Source organism: Physeter macrocephalus, chromosome 6 (assembly GCF_002837175.3).
Source record: "Physeter macrocephalus isolate SW-GA chromosome 6, ASM283717v5, whole genome shotgun sequence".
NCBI classification, from domain to species: domain Eukaryota; kingdom Metazoa; phylum Chordata; class Mammalia; order Artiodactyla; family Physeteridae; genus Physeter; species Physeter macrocephalus.
Window position 1 is genome coordinate 6,760,185 of NC_041219.1, and position 22,251 is coordinate 6,782,435.

General features: G+C 40.4%; 1 protein-coding gene across 3 annotated transcripts in view; it reads right to left on the bottom strand.

Annotated features, from left to right (window-relative positions):
• The window catches only part of PTPRB (protein tyrosine phosphatase receptor type B), a 118,303-nt gene that overhangs the window by 42,128 nt on the left and 53,924 nt on the right, over nucleotides 1-22,251 (bottom strand). For all 3 annotated transcript variants that reach the window (XM_028490393.2, XM_024122792.3, XM_024122790.3), the window contains 7 exons: nucleotides 16,263-16,529; nucleotides 12,199-12,462; nucleotides 7,948-8,211; nucleotides 7,152-7,415; nucleotides 6,095-6,358; nucleotides 3,669-3,938; nucleotides 306-569 (listed from right to left, as the gene is read on the bottom strand). In XM_028490393.2, coding sequence (XP_028346194.1) covers nucleotides 306-569; nucleotides 3,669-3,938; nucleotides 6,095-6,358; nucleotides 7,152-7,415; nucleotides 7,948-8,211; nucleotides 12,199-12,462; nucleotides 16,263-16,529 — 1,857 coding nt within the window. The remainder of the gene's footprint in view (nucleotides 1-305; nucleotides 570-3,668; nucleotides 3,939-6,094; nucleotides 6,359-7,151; nucleotides 7,416-7,947; nucleotides 8,212-12,198; nucleotides 12,463-16,262; nucleotides 16,530-22,251) is intronic.

Sequence of the window (22,251 nt, forward strand, 5' to 3'; positions counted from 1 at the left end):
CCCACATGCCGCGGAGCGGCTGGGCCCGTGAGCCATGGCCGCTGAGCCCGCGCGTCCGGAGCCTGTGCTCCGCAACGGGAGAGGCCACAGCAGTGAGAGGCCCGCGTACCGCAAAAAAAAAAAAAAAAAATTCTGATATATAATCAAGGGTCTGATTTAGGGTCAGAAATTTCATATAAAGGTCACAAATTTCATATAAAGCTACACCCTGGGTAGAACAGGAAACTAAGGACAAATCAAGGAAAAGCCAGGGAGTACTGTGACAATTTCCCTGCTATTCATTACAGCTTGGGTTCAGGTCTTACCTGTTCTACCGAATATGGAAGACTCGTTAGACAGCTCCCCACTGTGAGTCACAATCACCATTTTGTACATTCGACCTTGTAGCAAGTTCTGGAAAGAGAAGCTCTGGACTTGAGGGCCAACTTGAGCTCGCTCCTGAAGAGTTCGATCTGGGTTGTACAGAAAGATGTTGTACCAGTTGAGCTCCCCCTCTGAAGGGGTCCAGCTGAAGGACAGGTGTCTGGTGGCGTTCTCTGTGATCCTCAGGTTGGTGACAGCTGCTGGGACTAGAAAGGTTGAGGAGGAAGAGAATGAGACTGAGTTTTGGTACAGCCAACCCTGACCCAGCCAGGGGCTGGCGCCTAGATGGCCACACTCCAACCAGCAGCTCAAAACACACCGTCCCTGCCTTTAAGACTATTGACTAGGGCTTCCCTGGTGGCGCAGTGGTTGAGAGTCCACCTGCCGATGCAGGGGACACGCGTTCGTGCCCCGGTCCGGGAGGATCCCACATGCCGCGAAGCGGCTGGGCCCGTGAGCCATGGCCGCGGAGCCTGTGCGTCCGGAGCCTGTGCTCCGCAACGGGAGAGGCCACAACGGTGAGAGGCCCGCGTACCGCAAAAAAAAAAAAAAAAAAAAAAAAAAAGACTAATGACTACATGGAGACCCCAGAGCAAAGAAATCCGAATATTGTGAATTAGCGAGTCTGGAGCTGTTAATGTTAAAAAGCAAAACCACAAGAGAACAACAACAACAAAAAACGCCCACTGATGGAAAACTATCTTTAAAGACATTTTTTTGCATGTAAAATAAATGTTAGTCTGACCTGTGTGACTAAATGTTTTTCCAATACTAGGAACTAGATCAGAGATCAGCAGTCTATCTCTGAGTGCCCTCTGAGAGCTAAGAAATGACCATTGGCGGGGAAAGCAGTGGGAAGGAGAGACTAGGTATGAAAGAAAGGGAAAATCAGGCAGAAAGAGAAAACTAGACTGATTCAGAGACATGGGAAAGAGAAGGAAGAGGACAAGCCAAAACCATTTTTTAAAAAAGGTTTACATTAGGATTTTGGAACCCTTTTGGCCTTCTGTGCTACCTGCTGGCAAGGTGATCAAGTGCCACCAGAAATGACCTGCTTCCAAACTGTTGGCACAGATGCTGCCTGATACCATGGAAGTCTTAAGATGCCAGTGGAAATAGAACAGGACATCTGTCTCCTCTCTCCTGGGTTCTCTTCTCCAAACACTTTCTCAGGCTCTTTTGCTTTTCCCCTCTCCTCATGCCAGATCCTTAAAAGTTGGTATTTCCCATGGTTTCACCCTTTGTCTCCTTCATGTTCTATAGCATTAGCAAAACAGTCAGTCTCATTCACTTTACGGTTCGCTACGGCCTGCATGTTTGTGTCCCCACCCCGACCCCCCCGGAAATTCATGTTGAAACCTAAGGGCCAAAATGATGGTTTCAGCGGGTAGCGAATGGAAGATGATTAGGCCTTGAGGGTGGAGACCTCATGAGTGGGATCAGTGCTTTATAAAAGAGACCCCAGAGGGCTCTCTCATCCTTCCCACCATGTGAGGACACAGTGAGAAGATGCTCACTGTGATCCAGAAAATGGGCCCTCACCAGACACCAAATCTGCTGGAGCCTTGACCTTGAACTTCCAGCCTCCAGAACGGTGAGAAATAAATGTCTGTTGTTTAAGCCACCCAGTTTATGGTATTCTTGTTATAGCATCCTGAACAGACTAAAACATGGATTTAACTAGAATTTTTGTCCAAATCTTTATCTCCAGCTCACTTTTCTGAGCTCAGGACCCCTATTATCAATAACCTATTGATCACCTCTCTCTGCAAGTCATTCAGACATTACAAACTCAGTTCAGAACTGAGCCCTGTATCTTTTTCCTTGACACTCTCTTCCTCCTGCTTCTCTTATCTCAGTTAATAGAATCATCTTCTACAAGGTAGAAACTGTAGAATCTTCTTCTGTTCCTCATTTTATACTCAGCCACCAAGTGCCATCTTATCTAATGCAGGACTATTTCTTGACTATATCTACTATTCTTCATCAGGGCCTCTTCTCCATTCAATCTATCCCCCACGGCCATCTGATTTACCTTTTTTTTTTTTAAAGTACAAATTTTTATTACAGAACATTCACTCTCTGGCTGAAAAACTTTTATTGTCTCCTGTTATTTATTTTATAAGATGAAAAATAAATCCCCGAGGAAGGCACGCCAGGCACTGTCTCACCCGGCCCGAACCTGCTTTTCCAGCCTCACGTCTCCACCATGTAACACACACTTTGGCCGCCGCAAAATCTCACTGCTCCTTCTCACACCTCCCTGTCTTGGCACGTGGTCGTCTGTCTGCACTGGGTGTCCTCCTAGCTTTTCTCCACGTGCAGAATTGCTTCATCCTTCCTGACAGTACTGAAAGGTCACTTTCAAGAAGACTTCCCGATTCCACCTGACTCCATGCTCCCCTTGATGCTGGACATTCCTCTCTCACAAACATCCCTTATCACAATGTATTGTCATTATTTGTCCATGTGTTTGTCTCCCCCAATTGTCAGTCACTTCTTCCAGGGCAAGAAGCCATGCCTAATTTATCTTTATGTCCCCCTATCGACATCAAACCCCTTTCAGACCTAGGTGCTTAATAAATAAATAATCAGTTAGACCAGTGGTGCTGTCTGAATAATGGCCCCCAAAGATGTCCATGTCCTAATCCCCGGAACCTGTGAATATGTTACCTGATGTGGCAAAAGGGACTTTGCAGATGTGGTTAAGTTCAGGATCTTGAGATGGGGAGCTTATCCTGGATTGTCCGAGTGGTGACCAATGTGATCACAAGAGTCCTTAAAAGATGGAAGATGGAGGCAAGAGAGCAGAGAAGGAGATATGGTGACAGACACAGAGGTTGGAGTGAGGCCATTGCTGGAAGGAACGTGAGTGGCCTCTAGAAGCTGAAAAGGGTGAGGAATGGATTCTCCCCACGAGGTCTCTAGAAGAAACACAGTCCTTTTGTGACCTGACACCTTGATTTTAGCCCCATAAAACTTATTTTCAGATTCTGATCTCTAGAACTATAAGATAATAAGTCTGTGTTGTTTGAAGCTGAAAAGTTTGTGGAAATTTATTACAGCAAAAATAAGAAATGAATAGAGCCAGTTTTGATGCAAAATCTGAATTGGAGTGTGGTGGGCTGAAAGCTGTGTGAATAGGCCGACTGGCGGGAGTGGCAAATCACGGTGGCAAATCATGTCCCTGCTGTGTCAAGAAATATATATCACCTCCCAGTGTTGCTTCATCCCTTTGGCCCTACGGTTCTTAAGGAATAGCAGACAGGGAGATATTGTACGAAACAACAAGCTGTGCGAATTACCTGTCCGGCCTTCAGTTTGGGCTTCCTTGCTAAAAAGGCCTCCACTGACGGTTAGGATCTGTATCTTGTATTTCTTTCCTGGTGTTAGGTCTTCAAATTTGTGCTGCTTAGTGGTGGCTGCCTCTGATGTGTTACTTAGGAGGATCCCATTTTCACTTAGAAGCAGGATATCATATCTTTCTGCCACGCCAACAGCTTTTTGCCAACTTACTATTAAGGAGTGACTACTGTATGCATTGTCTGCAGTTATTCCCTGGACGGACGCTGGGACTGCAAAGAAAAGAGAGGCCAGTTCCATCACTTAGGGTTAAGTAACCAATTGAGAAAAACTTCCCTAAATCAACTGCAGATGGAAGATGACGCCTCATGGTTGCATCATTGACACTTTCCATGTGCCCTTAGGAGAAAGTATTTCTTGGCCTGAATTATCTGTATAACTGCTTAGATTCTCTATTTTTTTCTTCTCTGATTTAGACGGGATCCTGAAGTCAAACAAGTAGAAAAATTAGTGGAAGTGACACTGATAAATATGCAGAATGATGCATATCGATGTATCTAGAAAGTGGAAGAATGCTGAACAAATTTACATTCAATGAATACAGTTTGGATGACTGAATGGTGTTGCTTGTTTAGACTTTCATTCCCAAGATTAACTCAAGTCAAAGCTTCAAGCCTTGACCTAAGCAGTAGCATACAACAGTGTTTGTACTACAGCTCCTGATGTGAAAGGCCAGATAGTATTATTTGTTAATAATATTTTATGTCCTAAGCTTCTATTTTTTCTCATTCTACATAATATCCTTAAGACATCTCATCCACTCCCATGGTTTGAATTGTTAGCCATGTGGTGATGACTCCCAAATTTAAACTCTCAGTTCAGATCTCTCATCTATTTTTGCAAATGACATCCCTCTCTGGATGTTCCACAGACAACCCCCCAACCCTCAAGATGCCCAGACTGAACTGCTCATCTCCCTCCCACCACCTCCTTATTGCCCTTTGTTGGTCCAAGTCTTGGTCCAACTCTTGATCCAACTCAGAAACTTGTCACACTCACCTTTCTACAGAATCAAACATGAGTCTTGTCATTCCTGTCTCCTAAATCTTACATCTCTTGGGGCTTTCCACTTCTCTTCTTCTCTTCCTCACTAGCCTAGGACACTATCATCTCTCACCCACAGGACTGCAAGTCTCTTGCTTCCTCACTTCCCACTGTTTCTAACTGTACACAGTGTCTGGCAGATTCTCATAGCATGCCATGCTGATGGCCCTTTAATGGCTAGCCACAATTCTAAACACTTTAACAAGGCATATAAGGCCCTTCAAAATTAGGTCCATCTACCTTCTTGGCCACGTGGCTCACATCGTTATTCTAGCATAAGTAGTGTATAGCTCTGCAAATGTGCCATGCTTTCTCTTCCGTCCAGGCCTTTGCTTTTCTGCTGGAACCAGATCAACACATACTTCACCAGGGTAATTTCTTATTGTCTTTTTAAATGTTACCTCCTCCTGGAAACCTTCCCTGACTCTTTTTGTTTGCTCCTATAGTATCCTGACATTACTTTTATTTTAGCACTTATCGTGCTATACTTTAGTTGCCTTTTACCTGACTCCACTATATTGTAAGCTTCTTTGGTCAGGGGCTCTATCTTGCTGCTGAATTCCCATTTTCTAACATAGTGCTTGACATATAGTTGGAGATATACGTATATGAAATAGAGACAGAGAAGGGCACAGTACAGAGGCCCATGCCCCACAACTAAATAAGTGGTTATGAGAATGGAAGACATCTAGTACATATTGTATCACAGTAGAGAGAGCATGATGCTTGGAGCCAGATAGACCTAGATTTGAATTATAGCTCTAGGTCTTATTACATGTATCCTTGATAATGTTTTATAAACTTTCTAAGCCTTACTTTCCTCATCTATAAATTGAAGATAATGATCTCTACCTTGTAGTATGGAAAAGATCATTTTAAATGCTTGGCATTTATAGAGGTGCTGATAGCTTATTTTTGTTTTGAAAGTACTATGTGAATAGTGATATTAATATAAATAAACAGATACATTATTAATTCATCACAATTGAAGTAGATGGCATAGGTGTGTTTTTCTTTAAAGAATTTTGAGAGAGGGGTAAAATTTTGAAACACGCAGAGTTAGAGAATCAGCTATTATATCCCTTAGCAAGTATAAAAATCTATTCACACGATTTCGTTTCTAATTACCTTTCTTTTGTTTTTGAATCGCTCTATTCAGAAACAAAAATGCAAAGAAAAAAATATGAGAAAGGCTCTTGAAACCACATTGAATTGTACGAACTTAGTGGTTTTGAATTTGGGTATTTTCCATTTGTGAGTGGCCAAGCCCATCCATTGCCCCATTATGGAGAACTATTTGGCTCTTCTCCAGGGGGACGCTTACCTGTCCTCCCAAGCGCATCTACCTGGTTCTTCTGGGACCCGCTGACAGAGGTGATCACGATCCGGTACTGCTCCCCAGCCTCCAGCCTGTGGAACGTGTGCTCAGAAACAAGCTTGGGGACGGTCTGAGACTCAACCTTTTGATTCTGCCTGAACGCTGACACCGCGTAGGAATCCACATCCCCCCCACCTGGAGTCCAGTTCACCGTCAGGCTATCTGTCGCCCCGTTGGGAGAAACGTGAATATTTTTGACAACGCTAGGAACTAAAAAAGAAAATAAATTAAAGAACCATCACTTAGAGAATGAACTGTGGAAATTTTCAACTAAAAGTTTCATGCTTCCTACCTTTTGGCATCTACTGAAAAAATACATATGAAAAAAATTGGTATCAATCTACCATTTTTCTCTGACTTTTCTGCTTGAGCTGAAGTTGATGGGGGAAGTTTAGAGGGACATCAAGGCCAGTGAGTGGAAATGAAGAATGCCAGTTATATAGTGGGCGCTAATTAGATTGACTGGGTCCAAGTCTTGGTTTTCTCATTTACGAGTTGTGGGACTATAGGCAAACCGCTTAACCCCTGTAAGTTTCCGTTTCCTTATCCGAAAAACAGCAATGATAATAATAGCGACCAGCCCATGAAATTCTTAGGACTGAACAAAATGTACATATAAAGTACTTTGCTGTGTGTCTAGGTCACAGTAAACTCTTAATAAATGTTAACTATTATAGCAACACTCCTAATAGAGTTCCAAAGAAGGAATATCCAACCAACCAATCAGGTTATTTATACTTAATCTGTAAGCCTCACAGGCAACAGCTATTCATATCAATTCAATGTTATTTTTCAGAAAGCTTTTTTTCCTCCACCTACATCATACTTTAGTTTTGTTAAACCAGCTTGGACAACATTATTGTCACTATCAAGATAACCTTCTCCCTTCTTGCCACCCCCCAACCCCTTAGCCCTTTAAATCCTCAACCAAAACGCCTGGCTACCCAACTTGCTAAATACACCACACTATCTAGTCAGGTTCTAGAGCCAGATTTCCAATTACCTGTGAAGCCCTCAATGAAGGCTGACTGCTGTACATCTCCACTGATCGTCAAGACAAGAATTTTATACTGGCGCCCTGGTGTGAGGGAGGTGAATCGATACTCAGTTGCAGTATTGACAAGGTGAAAAGGAGGAAATACTTTCATATCGTTGAAGAGCAGTTGGATCTCATACTGGTCGACGTCCCCATCAGCTCGTGTCCATGTCACCTGAAGGTCCTCAGTGCTCCTGTTCCGCAAGGTGAGATCCTTAACAGCCTCTGGGACTATGAGAAGACATTTCAGGAAAGTGACTGATCAGAGTTTACTACGCAATAATTTATGAATCACATTCACAGAACTGGCAAACATCTCCCTTTCCCACATAAACCACTTCAGCTACTTCATGCATAATTAAACAAGAAAAATTGGAAGCAACTATGAAAACTGTAATCTTTTTCCTGGCATAAATCTTATATGCTAAGTATTGGTAGCATGTAATTGTAAAATGAGTTTTGATCTCAATCATAGGATAAAACAAGACATCTAGAACTTTAAATGCCACAGTGCAGGAGGACAGGGAAGAAAAACGAGAAATTTGGTGTTCCTGCTCCCCCACTATGCTTGCTTTTATCTGCCACTAAATAGTCTGTAATTATAGGCCATGGTTTGGCTGAATGATGTTAGCTCCAACTGAGACTAACTGGGAATGTAATTTACTGATCAGTAAGCAGAGAAAATTCAAGGTTCAGATAAATTATTTACTCGATGACCTTCAAGTCCCAACCAACTACCAAATTTTGTAATCTTTCCACTTACTTGTTCTTCCATTCCCTTGTTCACTGGCTTCATATTGTCCACTTTTTGTAGTAACAGTGACACTGTACAACCGTCCAGGGACTAGCTTAACAAATATACACTCGTTTTCAGACTTGGGAATGCTTTTCGTTTGAATGAAGTTGTTTTTGTTTTTAATGGTGACTTCATAGTGATCAAAGTCTCCAGTGGCATGTACCCAGGATACCTTTAAATAGTCGCTCCTGGCTGAGTTGCTGATACTGACCCCCTGGACCTTGTCAGGCACTGCAAAAGAGAACAGAAAACAGCTATAGATTTAATGGTTCTGAGGGAGCAGTTGATCACAGATGACAACACGGGACGGTAAAGGAAAGTGAGTAGATTTTTACTGAGTGCATTTCAAAGAAAAATCTTAGACCTTCAGATCACAAATTTCTGGAGGGGAAAGATTGTTACACTGTTTGGACTGATTAAATGGATCTTTTTACAGACCTGATGAATTAATTCTAATCCTGTTGTTAGCCTACACAAAATGTCATGTACAAAATGGAGCATTAAACATAATAACTGATGATTAATATGAATGATGGCAATGATATTAATAATTCCAGCATACCCTGGTGACTCAAGAGATGATAATAAGTTACCAAGAAGAATATAAACAATCCAAAAGGAAAATGGAAGATGAGGAAACACATATGGTAACTAATACGTGAAAAGATGTTCAACATCATTAGTGATCAAGGAAATGCAAGTCAGGGCCATGGCACAATACCATTTTACATCCATTTGGTTGGCAAAATTTAAAAACTTGATAAAACCAAGTGTGAGAGAGGATGACCATCTACAGGAGATTGGATGAATGAAATAGTATATAAACACAGTGAAATACTATATAGCAGTCACAATTTTTCTTAACTCAAAACACAAAAATATGGATTTCGCCCTTAATATCAAAACACAAAATATGGATGAATCTTGTCAAGATAATACTAAGTGAAAGATCTTAGTCCCCAAAGATTACATACTGCATAAAAAATACCTTTTTTGTATTAAAACAACTAAAATTTTAAAAATATAATTTTAGGATTACATAAATAATAAAACTGCAGGATGGAAGGCAAGAGAGAAAAATAAGAGTCAAGATGATGGTTACTTTGGGATGGACCAGTGAGGTGTGAAATACATGATCTGATAGAGATTATTATCAAGTCCCTAGCTTTTATTTTGGGTAGTGGTTTCTCAAGTACATATTAAATTACTAAAAGTCTAAATTTAATTAAATACCGTAAAAACAAATAGCAGTGGCAAAGTGGCAACTGATGCACAGGATCCTGAACCAAGAATTATGATTAATCCAACTCTGTGCACCTGACATTCCCCATAAACATATAAACAAACGAACAAACAAATCTGTATACTCATGGGTTTTTTCTCAATTGATCAATCAATCAATCAGTGCTTGTTAACAGGAACACTGTAAAATAAGGCAATTCTGTATTTTGAGCATGATATTAAGGATATTCTATTTTTTCATTTGGGGCTGTATTTTAATTCAAAAGTAGGCCCTAGATTCATTACTATTTGGCTATAACTGGATTTTATAAATATTAATGAGAAGGAGCATTGAAAAGAAGTATGAGCTCAAACAGATCCAGGGCCCTAAATTTCTATCTTAATGCTAGCATGTTCTCTGGATCGTGTAGCCTCTGTCTGTGTTTGGTTTATGTTAAGGGATTTCTGCTCTGACCACATGCCACGCCTATGTCCAAGTTTTCTCTTCCACTTTCTTCCAAAGCATGAAATGACCCAGACATTTCAATATTTTGGTATCTAAGCTACATTTTTCATGAAGCTTCTTAACACCTACAAGTTGCATTACTATCCTTTGCTGGCTTATGTGTGCTGGGTTTTGTACTGGAATATACCTCCCCACAGATAGGGAGCAAGGGCAGGTGTGCTTTTTTTCAAGATATTTATCTGGAACCAATCAGAGTGTTGCTAGAATTTAGTCATCACAGACTTGTATGGAAGAAATTCTGAAGTGACACTGTAAGTATGGGCTAAGAAAGGTCAACGATACAGGCAATTTACTGAAGACAAAGCAGGAAGAAAAACCAGGCTGAATACCATGCTAAGTCAGTAAGGGGCTCTCCAGGTGGAACTGGGGGTAATTTGTGGGACTTGCCTTGCTGTATGGTGAGATGATGTGATACAGAATTAGAAATATTGACACTTTCACCCGAAATGTAGAAGGCATTGAGACAATCAGCCAAAATCAACAAGGCAACAACTCAGACACGACCCTCCAGTTAAACTGACTTGTCAGGGGCAGTGGTTTGCCTTGATTAGTTACGTGCCAAATCCAAGTTCATGTTGGTAAAGCATCAAAAGGGTGCTTTGAATAAAGGATCACTTTTCTTACATTTAAAATCAATCCTAGCACAAGGCCTTGCAATATGAAGGTCATGGGAATAGGAAACGTTCATGAATTGACACCAAGGGGAAGCAAGCGGTTGGCTAGTGGTTGGATGACATATCCTTTAATTTCTGGCAATTTTTAGGCTCCAAATTAATCAACAGAAGACACTGACATAAGGCTGCTTTGTAAATAGAAATCAGATCTCAGTCAGTATTGTGCTTATCGGCATATGTAATAATTTGAGGGTAGGGACTATCTCTTTATATCCCTGACTAGTGCTTTCAGGGAGAGCATGACGTACTGGAAACAGCCCTGGAGCGCGGTAGGGCTTGGCTACTGCTCAGCCGGCTTGGCTACTGCTCAGCCGTGTGACCTTGAAGAAGCCACAGTTTCTCTCTGGGACTTTATCTCAAATGAGATGGGATTAGATCATTCTAAGGACACCTTCAATGCTAGCATGCTGTAACAATGTAAATCAGTGGTTCTTAACTTTCTGAGGTCACAGAAACTATGAGAATCTGACAAAAGCCACTCACTCTCTTTCCAAAGAAATGCACATACCTGCCCTATCCCCAACAAGTTCACAGGCAATTTGGGGGTTACTACTTTCCTAAAGTCTACCCACGAAGCACTGGGTGAAAACCCCTGATCTAGGGTATTTCTGATTATTCATTTACCAAACATTCGTTACTCAATGAATGACTCTGGAGCCTACTAGGCTCCAGACCCTGTGCTGGGGCATCGGATGATGTCAGTTGTCCCAGATTCTCATGGAAAAACTGACATTTTATTTTATTTATTTATTTTAAAATAAATTTATTTATTTTTAGCTGTGTTGGGTCTTCGTTTCTGTGCGAGGGCTTTCTCTAGTTGCGTCAAGCGGGGGCCACTCTTCATTGCGGTGCGTGGGCCTCTCACTATCGTGGCCTCTCTTGTTGCGGAGCACAGGCTCCAGACGTGCAGGCTCAGTAGTTGTGGCGCACGGGCCCAGTTGCTCCGCGGCTTGTGGGATCTTCCCAGACCAGGGCTCGAACCCGTGTCCCCTGCATTGGCAGGCAGATTCTCAACCACTGCACCACCAGGGAAGCCCAAATCTGACATTTTAAAATGCAAATATCAAACCATAGCTCAGCAGGAAAGATTTGATAAAGTATTAATCTCACCTTAAGCAGAAATCTCAGATGTAAACCCCAGGAAGCATAAGTATATTGGGAAAATGGTAGTTGTCGAAACTTAGTTCTTTCCAGCACATCGAAGACCAGGCCTTCAAAGCCTTTGCTAAGATTTTGCTCTTAGTCCCAGAATTATAAAGGTTCACATTTTCACCTTGTGTGAAAAAGGATGAACAGTGGTCTTGACCAACAGACATTTCAGGACAGAGAACTTTGTAGGCTCTGGAGTCATTCAGAACTGGGTTTAACTCCAGGATCTGAAGTGCACTGGCTGTTTAACAAGTTAAACAGTTGGACAAGTTACCCTGAACCTTGGTTCAGCACCTTATCAGAATCTGTAAAATGGGAATAATAACAACAACTACCTCAATAAGGACTTTATAAGGATTAAATTAGTGAACATCCATAGAGCCAGGGTCTAGCAACCCTAAACAGAAATACCTGTTACTGTATTTGAATATACTATGAATTCTAGCCACGAAATGGTGTTCATCTTACTTTAAAGGTAACATCTGCTCACATAAGGAACTTCTTGGGTGAAAATATGAAGACTCCATAATAATGTTGTGATTTCAACGGTCCTTAATCCCGTCATTACAGAATTGCTGCAGATCTGTGATGCCCTGAACCACATAGCCGGCTGGTTCTTATAGAGCCTGTACCTCCTGAGATGCTCACCTGTCCGCTCTTGGCCGAAGGAATGATTTTCATACTTGCCACTCCTCGTAGTTATGGTCACATTGTAGAGGCGGCCCGGGGTGAGGGAGCTGAAGGAACATTCACTGACAGACTTGGCAATCATGAGGGACTGAACCACCCTGCCATCGTGGGAGAGTGTCACCACGTAGTTATCCACGTCTCCAGGAGCCGGCAGCCAGGATATGCTGAGGTAGTCATTGCGACCAGAGTTGTTCACCCTTACTCCGCTCACGCTGGAAGGGACTGGGATTTAACACGGGGGAGAAAATTTAAAAAGAAAGGCACAGTCAAAAGTCTGAGTCATCTATTGCGGTGGGCAAAAACAGTGTGGACTCAGGAGATCTGATTACCTATGAGGTCAAGGAAGGGTGACGATTTCACTGTAGCTTCTGGAAGCTGAGAGTTCTTACATCGTAAGATTAACCAAGATAAAAATCCAAGGAAGTCTTTTGGATGCCTCATAAATACAAAGATGCTGCTACTGCATTTTTATGGTGTGGTTGTTTGTAAAGTATTTTAAGTGGAGGTTTTTTTATGTGAACGTGTCAGGAAGTCCCCTATGTAGGAAAGGGAACAGACATTAACTAAATGAAAGAGCTTGAACCAAACCCATCAATAAAGAAAGGTTTTTGAGGGGAAAGGTGAAGAGTGCAATAGCTTTTCTAAAAGTCTTAGACATCGGGATAGCTTCGACCTTCTTGTGATTAATTTATTTATTCCTGGGGAGTCTAATCATTTACACAGGTGAAGGGGTTGTATTTCCCTTCGCAAAGCATTTCCTGCCCTCTAGTGGTGAGAAATAAACCTAAACGCCTATCCTGGAAGCAATAAGTCTGGAGACCGGACTTGAGGGCAGAAAGACATGCTGTGGCAATAATGGCCTTTCTGATGTCCACCATAATTATGTGCTTCTCTCAGTTGGGGTTTTAGCGTCACAAGCATTTACTAAGAACCAACTATTTTCCAAGTATACAAAAATGGAAAAGATGTGGATGACTGTAGAAGTTCCCTGGCTAGAAGTACAGTCTGCAAATTAATAATCATGGTATTGAATAATAGTTGTTCCATGTATTAGAAATAAATGCATGACAAATAGTACTGTCAGTAGTGAATATAAGAATAAAATATATAGTATATATGAACTGCACTACTGTTTTCATCATTGGTTGACTGACTTCAGCTATATATTTTCATATAATTGTCAATATCCGTACATCACATATAATGGACGGGATTTGGCTAGATGACCTCTGAGAATCCTTCTCACCTAATATGCTCTGACTTTGTGGTTTAATCCCCAAAGCCTTCTGTGCATTTACAAGCACTTATCCATCACCAAAATTATAAACAGCACTCTACTAAATAATTCTGCTAATGCTGTTCCATGCATATGGACATTTCCCAGATATAACATTGAACTTTTAGCCATACTATTTATGTATTGATGCCTTCCTTCCTTTTTTTTTTCCTGTCCTTCTTCCATCCATCTAACCATCTGTATATCCCATGGTTGTTCTCAGAATAACTATGCTTGTTTTTCAAAACTGCTGGGAATATTTGCAACTATTAACATTTTATTAGAAAAGATATAATTATTAAAAGTTTTACCAAAAATATAAATTCATGTTTAAAAAAACAGATATAATATTTATTTTTTTTCTTTAGAATGAGCATTTTCTCAGGTTAGAATTAGATTTGTTAAGCACATCTGATATCTTCAATTTTAAATATTTTGCCACCTTATCTAAGCTGGGAGGGTTTATATATACATTTCAACTCTGTGGAAATATAAGTGAATTATTTCAACCTTGACTAATAACTTCAGTAATTTGAGTAGATGGTAATGATTATCTAGGTTTTAGCCATTGAATTTTTTTACAATCTACCATGTACAGAATTTACTAATTGAGGCACCTTTCAAAATCTCTAGTTATTGTGTTTCTATAGTAATATCCCGTTTTTCTCTTTTCTCATGATAATGTCTGCACTCAATGTGTTTGAATAAAATAACTGATGTTTATATTTATTCGTATCTTGTCCTCTCCTTAAGACTTTATTATCATTCTTCAAAGAATTTCTTGTCTCATTTTGCATATTTCTGTTATATAATGGTCAAATGTTGATACCTCTGTTGCCATTAAAATATAGGTATAAAAATAATTACAAGTCCCACTTATCAAGTGATCTCAGATATCAAACTATTTTAGTATAGCACCATATGCTGGACAGCCCTTGTGGTATTTTAAGATGGGAATTAACCTGTCAGGCATCTGACTACTTGCTCACAAAACCATTTCCTTTTCCTCTTGGACACACAGCTAGACTGTATTTCCCAGCCACCCCTGCAGTTAGGTGTAGTCATACAACCGTGTTCCCGTTAATGGAATGTGGGTGGAAGTGATGTGTTTACTTCTAGCTTTAGTAGTCTTCCTCCTCCCCATAACCTCCACTCTCTGAAGAAATGGAGAGACCTCTGAGAACCTAGAGGAAGGAAGAACCACAGATGGTAGAAGCCTGGGTCCCATAATTACTGCTTAGAGAAGAACCAACCAATAGAGTTGTCCAGTCAGGAACACCCACATTGTACAGTTGTATAAGCAGGAAATAAGTCAGCCTAATCTGACTAATACAACTGCAACTCACTGGGAAATGGATGCAAGATCCTTTTCAACTCCTCTCTTCAACTTGTTATTTCTCCTTCCCCACTCTGATACCCGGTGTTGGGGTGACTTACTGGGGATGGAAGAGAAAATGAAGGCTTAGATAAGTGAATGGCAGAGCTAGGACCAGAATCTAGGCCTCTTGATTCCCCAACTAAGCTTTTCAGTCCCTCACCCCCAATTATGCTACATTGATGGATGGTGCCAAGAACCATTAAAAGAGAAGAAGGAAGGTATCAGGAAGAACAAAGGCAACAGTATCAGTTGCCACAGAATGACAGAAATGGGCAGACATCAGTGAATTTCTACCTAGACTATGAAATATCTTTTCAATGACTTAGTTGCTCTTTTGGGAGAGTTAATGAAGTTAATGGTCTTTGGGTTCATTAAGCAGGTGAGATTCATGATTTTAGAAAAGGATATATCTATGGATACCTGACGCTGATACTCAGAATCTGAGCATTGGAAATATAGAGGGAGGAGACTGACATCCAACTTAACATAATCATATGAAATTAAACAGGCAAAGTCACTGACCTGAATTCACTAATAATTATTAAAGCTTCTATTGGATTTATTTAATTGTATATCTTTCTAAGAAACTGGAAAATATATTTTATATTGTTTGTTTATGTTCTTTCTTTGTGTTGTGTAGAAAATTATATTCCCTTCTTTGGTGCTGCACCTCTGCCTGACACATATGACCATATGACATTTATTTGATTACTTAGCTCTCTGCCCTATTTGACTATGAGCTCTTTAAAGTCAAGGAACATTGTTTAGGTGGCGTACAGTATTAAGCACTGTTTAATGTTGCTTGTGAAAATATATGGGATTGGGTAATTTTATTAGCTTAACTTTTGACCATAGAAGTTGGAGATGATTTTTTTTTCCTGTGTCTTGAAACCAAGAATATGAAAGAGAATGGAAGATACTTTTTTTAAAAAGTTCATGACTTGTTTACCTTAATCGGACATAAATATATCAAAGAAAATCAGCTAGATGAAGGAATAAGCTCAGGTAGCAGATGACTATCATGTCATCGCAAAGGGTTTTCTAGGAGTTCTGACACATGTATTGCAGATTTTAGAAAATTTAGAATTCATTCTCTCCTACTCTCATCCATCATCCAATTTCCATTCCTGGGAGATCAACATGTACTGTCTGGATAGCATTGAAACTTGGCTTTTAGGAAGATCAGAGTTGGGTCTGTCTTTAGGATGTTTTAAAACGCGATCAACATGTACTGTCTGGATAGCATTGAAACTTGGCTTTTAGGAAGATCAGAGTTGGGTCTGTCTTTAGGATGTTTTAAAACGCCGAGGATATACCCTGGAGGTTCCACGTGCTCAGATTGCCGTAGGTCACAGACACTCTTCTTACCTGTCCTTCCCTCCATCACCACTTGTCGGGAAGAGATTCCTCCGCTTACTGTGGTTACCACCATGGAGTAGAGGCTGCCCGATTTGAGGGAGTGGAAGCTGTATCTGCTGGTCTCACTGGAGACACTTTCATTTTTGATGACCACATTTTCATGGATCAGTAAGACTTGGTAGAAGTCTATGTCTCCCAATGCTTGGGTCCAGTTAGTGAATAGACTGCTTGTTGTCCCTTGGTTGGCCACATGCAAGCCGGTCACTTGGGCAGGCACTAAAACCGAGTAGACAGGGAAGAAAAAACAGATGACACTTCGTCACCCTAAGGAAGTGTAACAAAAATGACTAAAAAATGGAGACAGTCTTGAAAATGCTAAAAAATATATATATTTTTTGATACAGACACTCAGCTTTATTTCCTGTGAAAAATGGAGAAGTATTCCCCTACAGAGACTCTACCATTCTGAAAAAGCTGCTTATATGGGAAATCAAAATTATTTCAGATCCAAGGATAAGATGATGCATGCTATTAGGTAGTCTTGATTTTTAAATTTTAAATAATAAAAGGCTGCTATTTTTTTATTATATGATATCGCTTATATGTGAATTCTAAAAAATAATACAAAGGAACTTATTTACCAACAGAAACAGACTCACAGACATAGAAAGCAAACTTATGGTTACCAAAGGGGAAGGAGAGGGAGGGATAAATTAGGAGTATGGGAGTGGCAGATACATAAAAGGCTGCTATTTTTGAAGATTGCTTACTTAATGTTATTTTATCTGTCCCTACCCCATGAGAACTCAAAGCTACATGATCTACTGGAGCTAATGGTTGTTATGGGGTGGTATTGGGAAATCCCTTTAACTTGATGATTAGATTGTAGTCTAGGAGACTGGTAATTCTTTATTGGCACATTCTCAAGAGGACTATTCTTATACATGAAAATGCTACAATACTATATGTTATAGTATTATATAATAATAACAATGATAATGAAAATGATAACAACTGATTGCCTGTTATGTGCCAGTTATGGACTCTATGCTTTATAGATGTTATATTATTGGATACTCATTCAAAACTCTATAGAGTTGATTTTTTTTTTTTTTTTTTTGTGGTACGCGGGCCTCTCACTGTTGTGGCCTCTCCCATTGCGGAGCACAGGCTCCGGACGCGCAGGCTCAGCGGCCATGGCTCACGGGCCTAGCCGCTCTGCGGCATGTGGGATCCTCCCAGACCGGGGCACGAACCCATGTCCCCTGCATCGGCAGGCGGACTCTCAACCACTGCGCCACCAGGGAAGCCCTATAGAGTTGATTTTTAAAATTCCCTTTACAGAGGAGGAAACCAAGGATCACAATGTAAGTAACTTAGCCTATAAAACAGTGCTAAGAAATTGTCATTCTGGCATCCAAAGCCTGATTTGTCTCACCTGTGAGCCTGTGCCCTTTACCTAATTAACAACTACTGTGATTTTTAACCTGTCCATTGACAAATCTTTTACACAGATCTTGAAGTTGGCCTCGATCAACATACATCTCCTTTGTGCCTCTTCCCAGAATTATGATAATCAAAGGGATTGGAATCTTGCACAACCCTTCTCAGAAATCACTGACTTTTGGATTTAGGTATAAACATACTTATTAAAATACATTACTGTACATGGATCAAAAGATTCAATTCCAATTCTAAATTTCATATGGAAAGCAAAGGAATTAATATGTAAAAACAGTTTTGAAAAAGAAGAATAAAGTTGGAGGACTAACATCATCTGATTTCAAAACTTCTAGAAAGCTACAGTAATGAAGACAGTGTGATATTGGCAAAAAAGTAGACACATAGACTGATGGAACAGACTTGAAGGTCCAGAAATAGACCGAACACATATACAGTCAATTGATTTTTTTTTATAGAGATGCAAGGGCAATTCAGTGGAGAAAGGAGAGTCTTTTCAACAAATAGCACTGGAATTATTAGATGTGCATAAGCAACGAAATAAACTTTGCCCCATATCTCACACATATACAAAAATTAACTCAAAATTGATTATACACCTAAATTTACAACCTAAAACTATGAAACTTCTAGGAGAAAATTTTGGTGACCTTGTGTTAGACAAAGGTTTCTTAGGTATGACACCAAAAGCATGATTCATGAAAGAAAAAAACTGGTAAATTGACATCACAGTTAAAAACTTATGTTCTGCAAGATATACTAATAAATTAATGAAAAGACAAGCCAGTGGAGGAGATCAAGATGGTGGAGTAAGAGGACAGGGAGCTCACCTCCCTGTCACCAAAAATACATCTACATGTGGAGTAATTATCACTGAAAACTAATTGGAAATTGGCAAAAAGACTCTTGTACAACCAAGACTGTAAGAAAGATACACACGTAATAGGGTAGGAAGGGAACAGAAGTGATTGGGTCAGGACCTGTGCCCCTCAGAGGGGACTCAGAGGACAAGGGAGATGACATTGGTGGACACTCAACCTGGGGAGTGAGCAGGTTAAACCAAGTTTGGGCATCTCAGTCCTGGTGTCCTACATGAGGAGACAAGCCCCCTTAGCTGGTTGGAGAACTGCTGGGACAAAGAGAAGAGCTGAGGAAGTCTGGACTCCAATCATGAGGGGCACACACATGCTGGCTAACCCCCAAGGCAGAGCAGAGAAAGGTCTGCTCTAGTGGCTGCTGAGTTTTCCATGACCACCTGGCACACGTACCAGCCCAAGCCAAGCAAACATTCCGACCCCACTCACTTCATGCCACAATGTGGCACTGGATCTGGGGCAGCCACGGCTGGGGAAGAAACTTGACTGTGGGACCCAGAGGTGACCTGGAGCAGCTCCACCCCAGGGTGGAGGCTGGGTGGGGCAGCATGTCTATACTTGGTGCTTACTCAAGCAGTGCCTCAGACTGCCCAGATCTCTGACGGGGTGGCCACTCCACCACAGCTAACCTCCGGATACATGTAGAGCTCACATGGGTCCCACCTGCCCTGTGGAGCATTTCCGCAACAAGGTGGGGGCAGCGGATGCAGGCAGTGGTGATCAGCTGGGAGAGACAAAGGGGACCTGCACCAGAGGCTGCATCTGAGTGGAGCCATAGACACCTACACGGGCAGCACATTGGAACTCTGTCTGCACACAGGCCCCACTTGCTTCAGCACTCCCCTCCTCTGGGGTAAAGGTCCTGGTGCTGGGAGAGGGAAAAACAAACACTTAAAGTGAACAAAGTCAGCTTGAGCCTGATCCTCAGGGTTTCTGCCCAGCAACTTGGGATCAGACACCACCCCTGACAGGGCAATGATCCCACTGAACAGAGAGGAAGTCCCACCTCACACCTGGCACCAGCTCTAGCCCCTCCACCTCCGCCCAACCTCTACCAAGGTGACAGCTGCCAGCTATCACCCTAAAACAACACCCTGAAGAAAGATGTAACTTGCATTCATGTCAAATCCAACTCTCGCACCAAAGACAATGGGCGAACACAGCCTGTATAGGGATCCTCCCACATAAGAACACCCCTTTAAGACCACAATAGGTTAACTGTTTCACCTAAATTCATAGAGGCAGAGAAAGATAAGCAAAATGAAAAAGCAGAGGAACTACTCTCAATTGAGAGAGCAAACAAAACTCCCTAAAAAATAATGAAACAGAAATAAACAATTTATCAGGTAAAGAATTAAAAACTTTGGTAATAAAAATGTTAACTGAATTAGGGAAAAGAATTTATCTAAACAGTGAACATTTTAACAAGGAACCAGAAGATATAAAAAAGATCCAATCAGAAATGAATAACTCAATAGCTGAACTAAAAAAAACATACTAGAAGGAATGAAGAGCAGACTAAGTGGTACATAAGTGATCTGGAAGATAGAATAATGTAAATCACCCAATCAGAACAGCAAAAAGAAAAACAAATTTAAAAAAATGAAAGCAATTTAAGAGATCTCTGGGATAACATTAAGTGTACCAACATTTGCATTATAGGGATCCCAGAGGAGAAGAGAGAGAGAAGAGGACTGTAGATGTATTTGATGAAATTATGGCTGAAAACTTCCCAAACTTGAAGAAGGAAACAGATATCCAGGTTCATGAAGTGAAGGGGGTCCCAAACAAGAGAAACCGAAGTAGCGCCACACCACATATCATAATTAAAATGGCAAAAGCTAAAGAGAGAATTCTAAAGGCAACAAGAGAAAAACAAAGAGTCATATACAAGGGAATCCCCATAAGGCTATCAGCTGATTTCTCTGCAGAAATATTCCAGGCCAGAAGGGAGTGGCATGATATATTCAAGTGCTGAAAGGGAAAAACCTGCAACCTAGGATACTCCACCCAGCAAGATTATCATTTAGAATAGAAGTAGAGATAAAGAACTTCTCAGACAAGTAAAAACTGAGAGTTCATCAATACTAAATCTACCCTAAAAGAAATGTTGAAGGGTCTTCTCTAAATAGAAAAGAAGTAAGAATCTAAACGAAAGGGAAAAATCTCACTAGGAAAGGCAAATATATAATAATGATGGAGGATCAACTACTTAAATAAGCCAGTACATACGTTAAAAGACAAAAAATTGTAAAAACAACTATAATAACACTATACAGTTAAGGGATAAGCAGAAGATGTAAAATATGGCATCAAAACCCCAAAATGTGCGGGAGGAGAGTAAAAAATGTAGGTCTTTTAGAATGTGTTTGAACTTAAATGACTACCAGTTTAAAACAAGTAGATATAATTGTAGGTCAGCATATGTGAATCCCATGATAACCACAAATCAAAAAGGATAAAATATCTAGGAATAAACTTAACCAAGGAGGTGAAGTATAAACTCTGAAGACTATAAAAACATTGATGAAGTAAATGGAAGACGATACAAAGAAATGGAAAGACATTCCGTGCTCTTGGATTGGAAGAATTAAAATTGCTAAAATGGTCATATTACCCAAAGTAATCTATAAATTTAACGCAATCCTTATCAAAATACCCATGTCATTTTTCACAGAACTAGAACAAATAATCCTAAAATTCACATGGAATCACGAAAGACCGTGAATTGTCAAAGCAATCTTGAGAAAAAAAAACAAAGCTGGAACTATCATATGCCCAGACTTCAGATTACTACAAAGCTACAGTAATCAAAACAGTATGATACGGACACAAAAACAGACACATAGATCAATGGAACAGGATAGAGAGCCCGGAAATAAACTCACACACCTACGGTTATTTAATCTATGGCAAAGGAGGCAAGAATACACATTGGGGAAAAGACAGTCTTTTCAGCAAGTGGTGCTGGGAAAACGGGACAGCTACATGTACAACAATGAGATTAGAACATTTCCTCACACCATATACAAAAATGAACTTAAAATTGATTAAAGACCCAAATGTAAGACTGGAAATCATAAAGCTCCTAGAAGAGAACATAGGCAGAACACTTTGACATAAATCGTAGCAATATTGTTTTTGGATTTGTCTCCTAATGTAAAATAAATAAAAGCAAAAAAAAAATGAGACCTAATTAAACTTAAAAGCTTTTGCACAGCAAGGGAAATCATTGACAAAAAGACAAACCTATAGAATGGGAAGAGATATTTACAAATGATATGACTGACAAGGGGTTAATACCCAAAATATATAAACAGCTCGTATAACTCAGTTTAAAAAAACAAACAACCCAATCAAAAAATGGGCAGAATACCTGAATTTTTTCCAAAGAAGACATACAGGGGGCTAACAGGCACATGAAAAGATTCTCAACATTGTTAATTATTAGAGAAATGCAAATCAAAACCACAATGAGCTATCACCTCACAGCTGTCAGAATGGCTATCATCAAAAAGTCTACAGATAACAAATATCAGGAGGATGGGAAGAAAAGGGAACCCTCATGCACTGTTGGTGGGAATGTGAATTGGTGCAGCCACTATGGAAAACAGTATGGAGGTTCCTCAAAAAACTAAAAATAGAACTCCCATATGATCCAG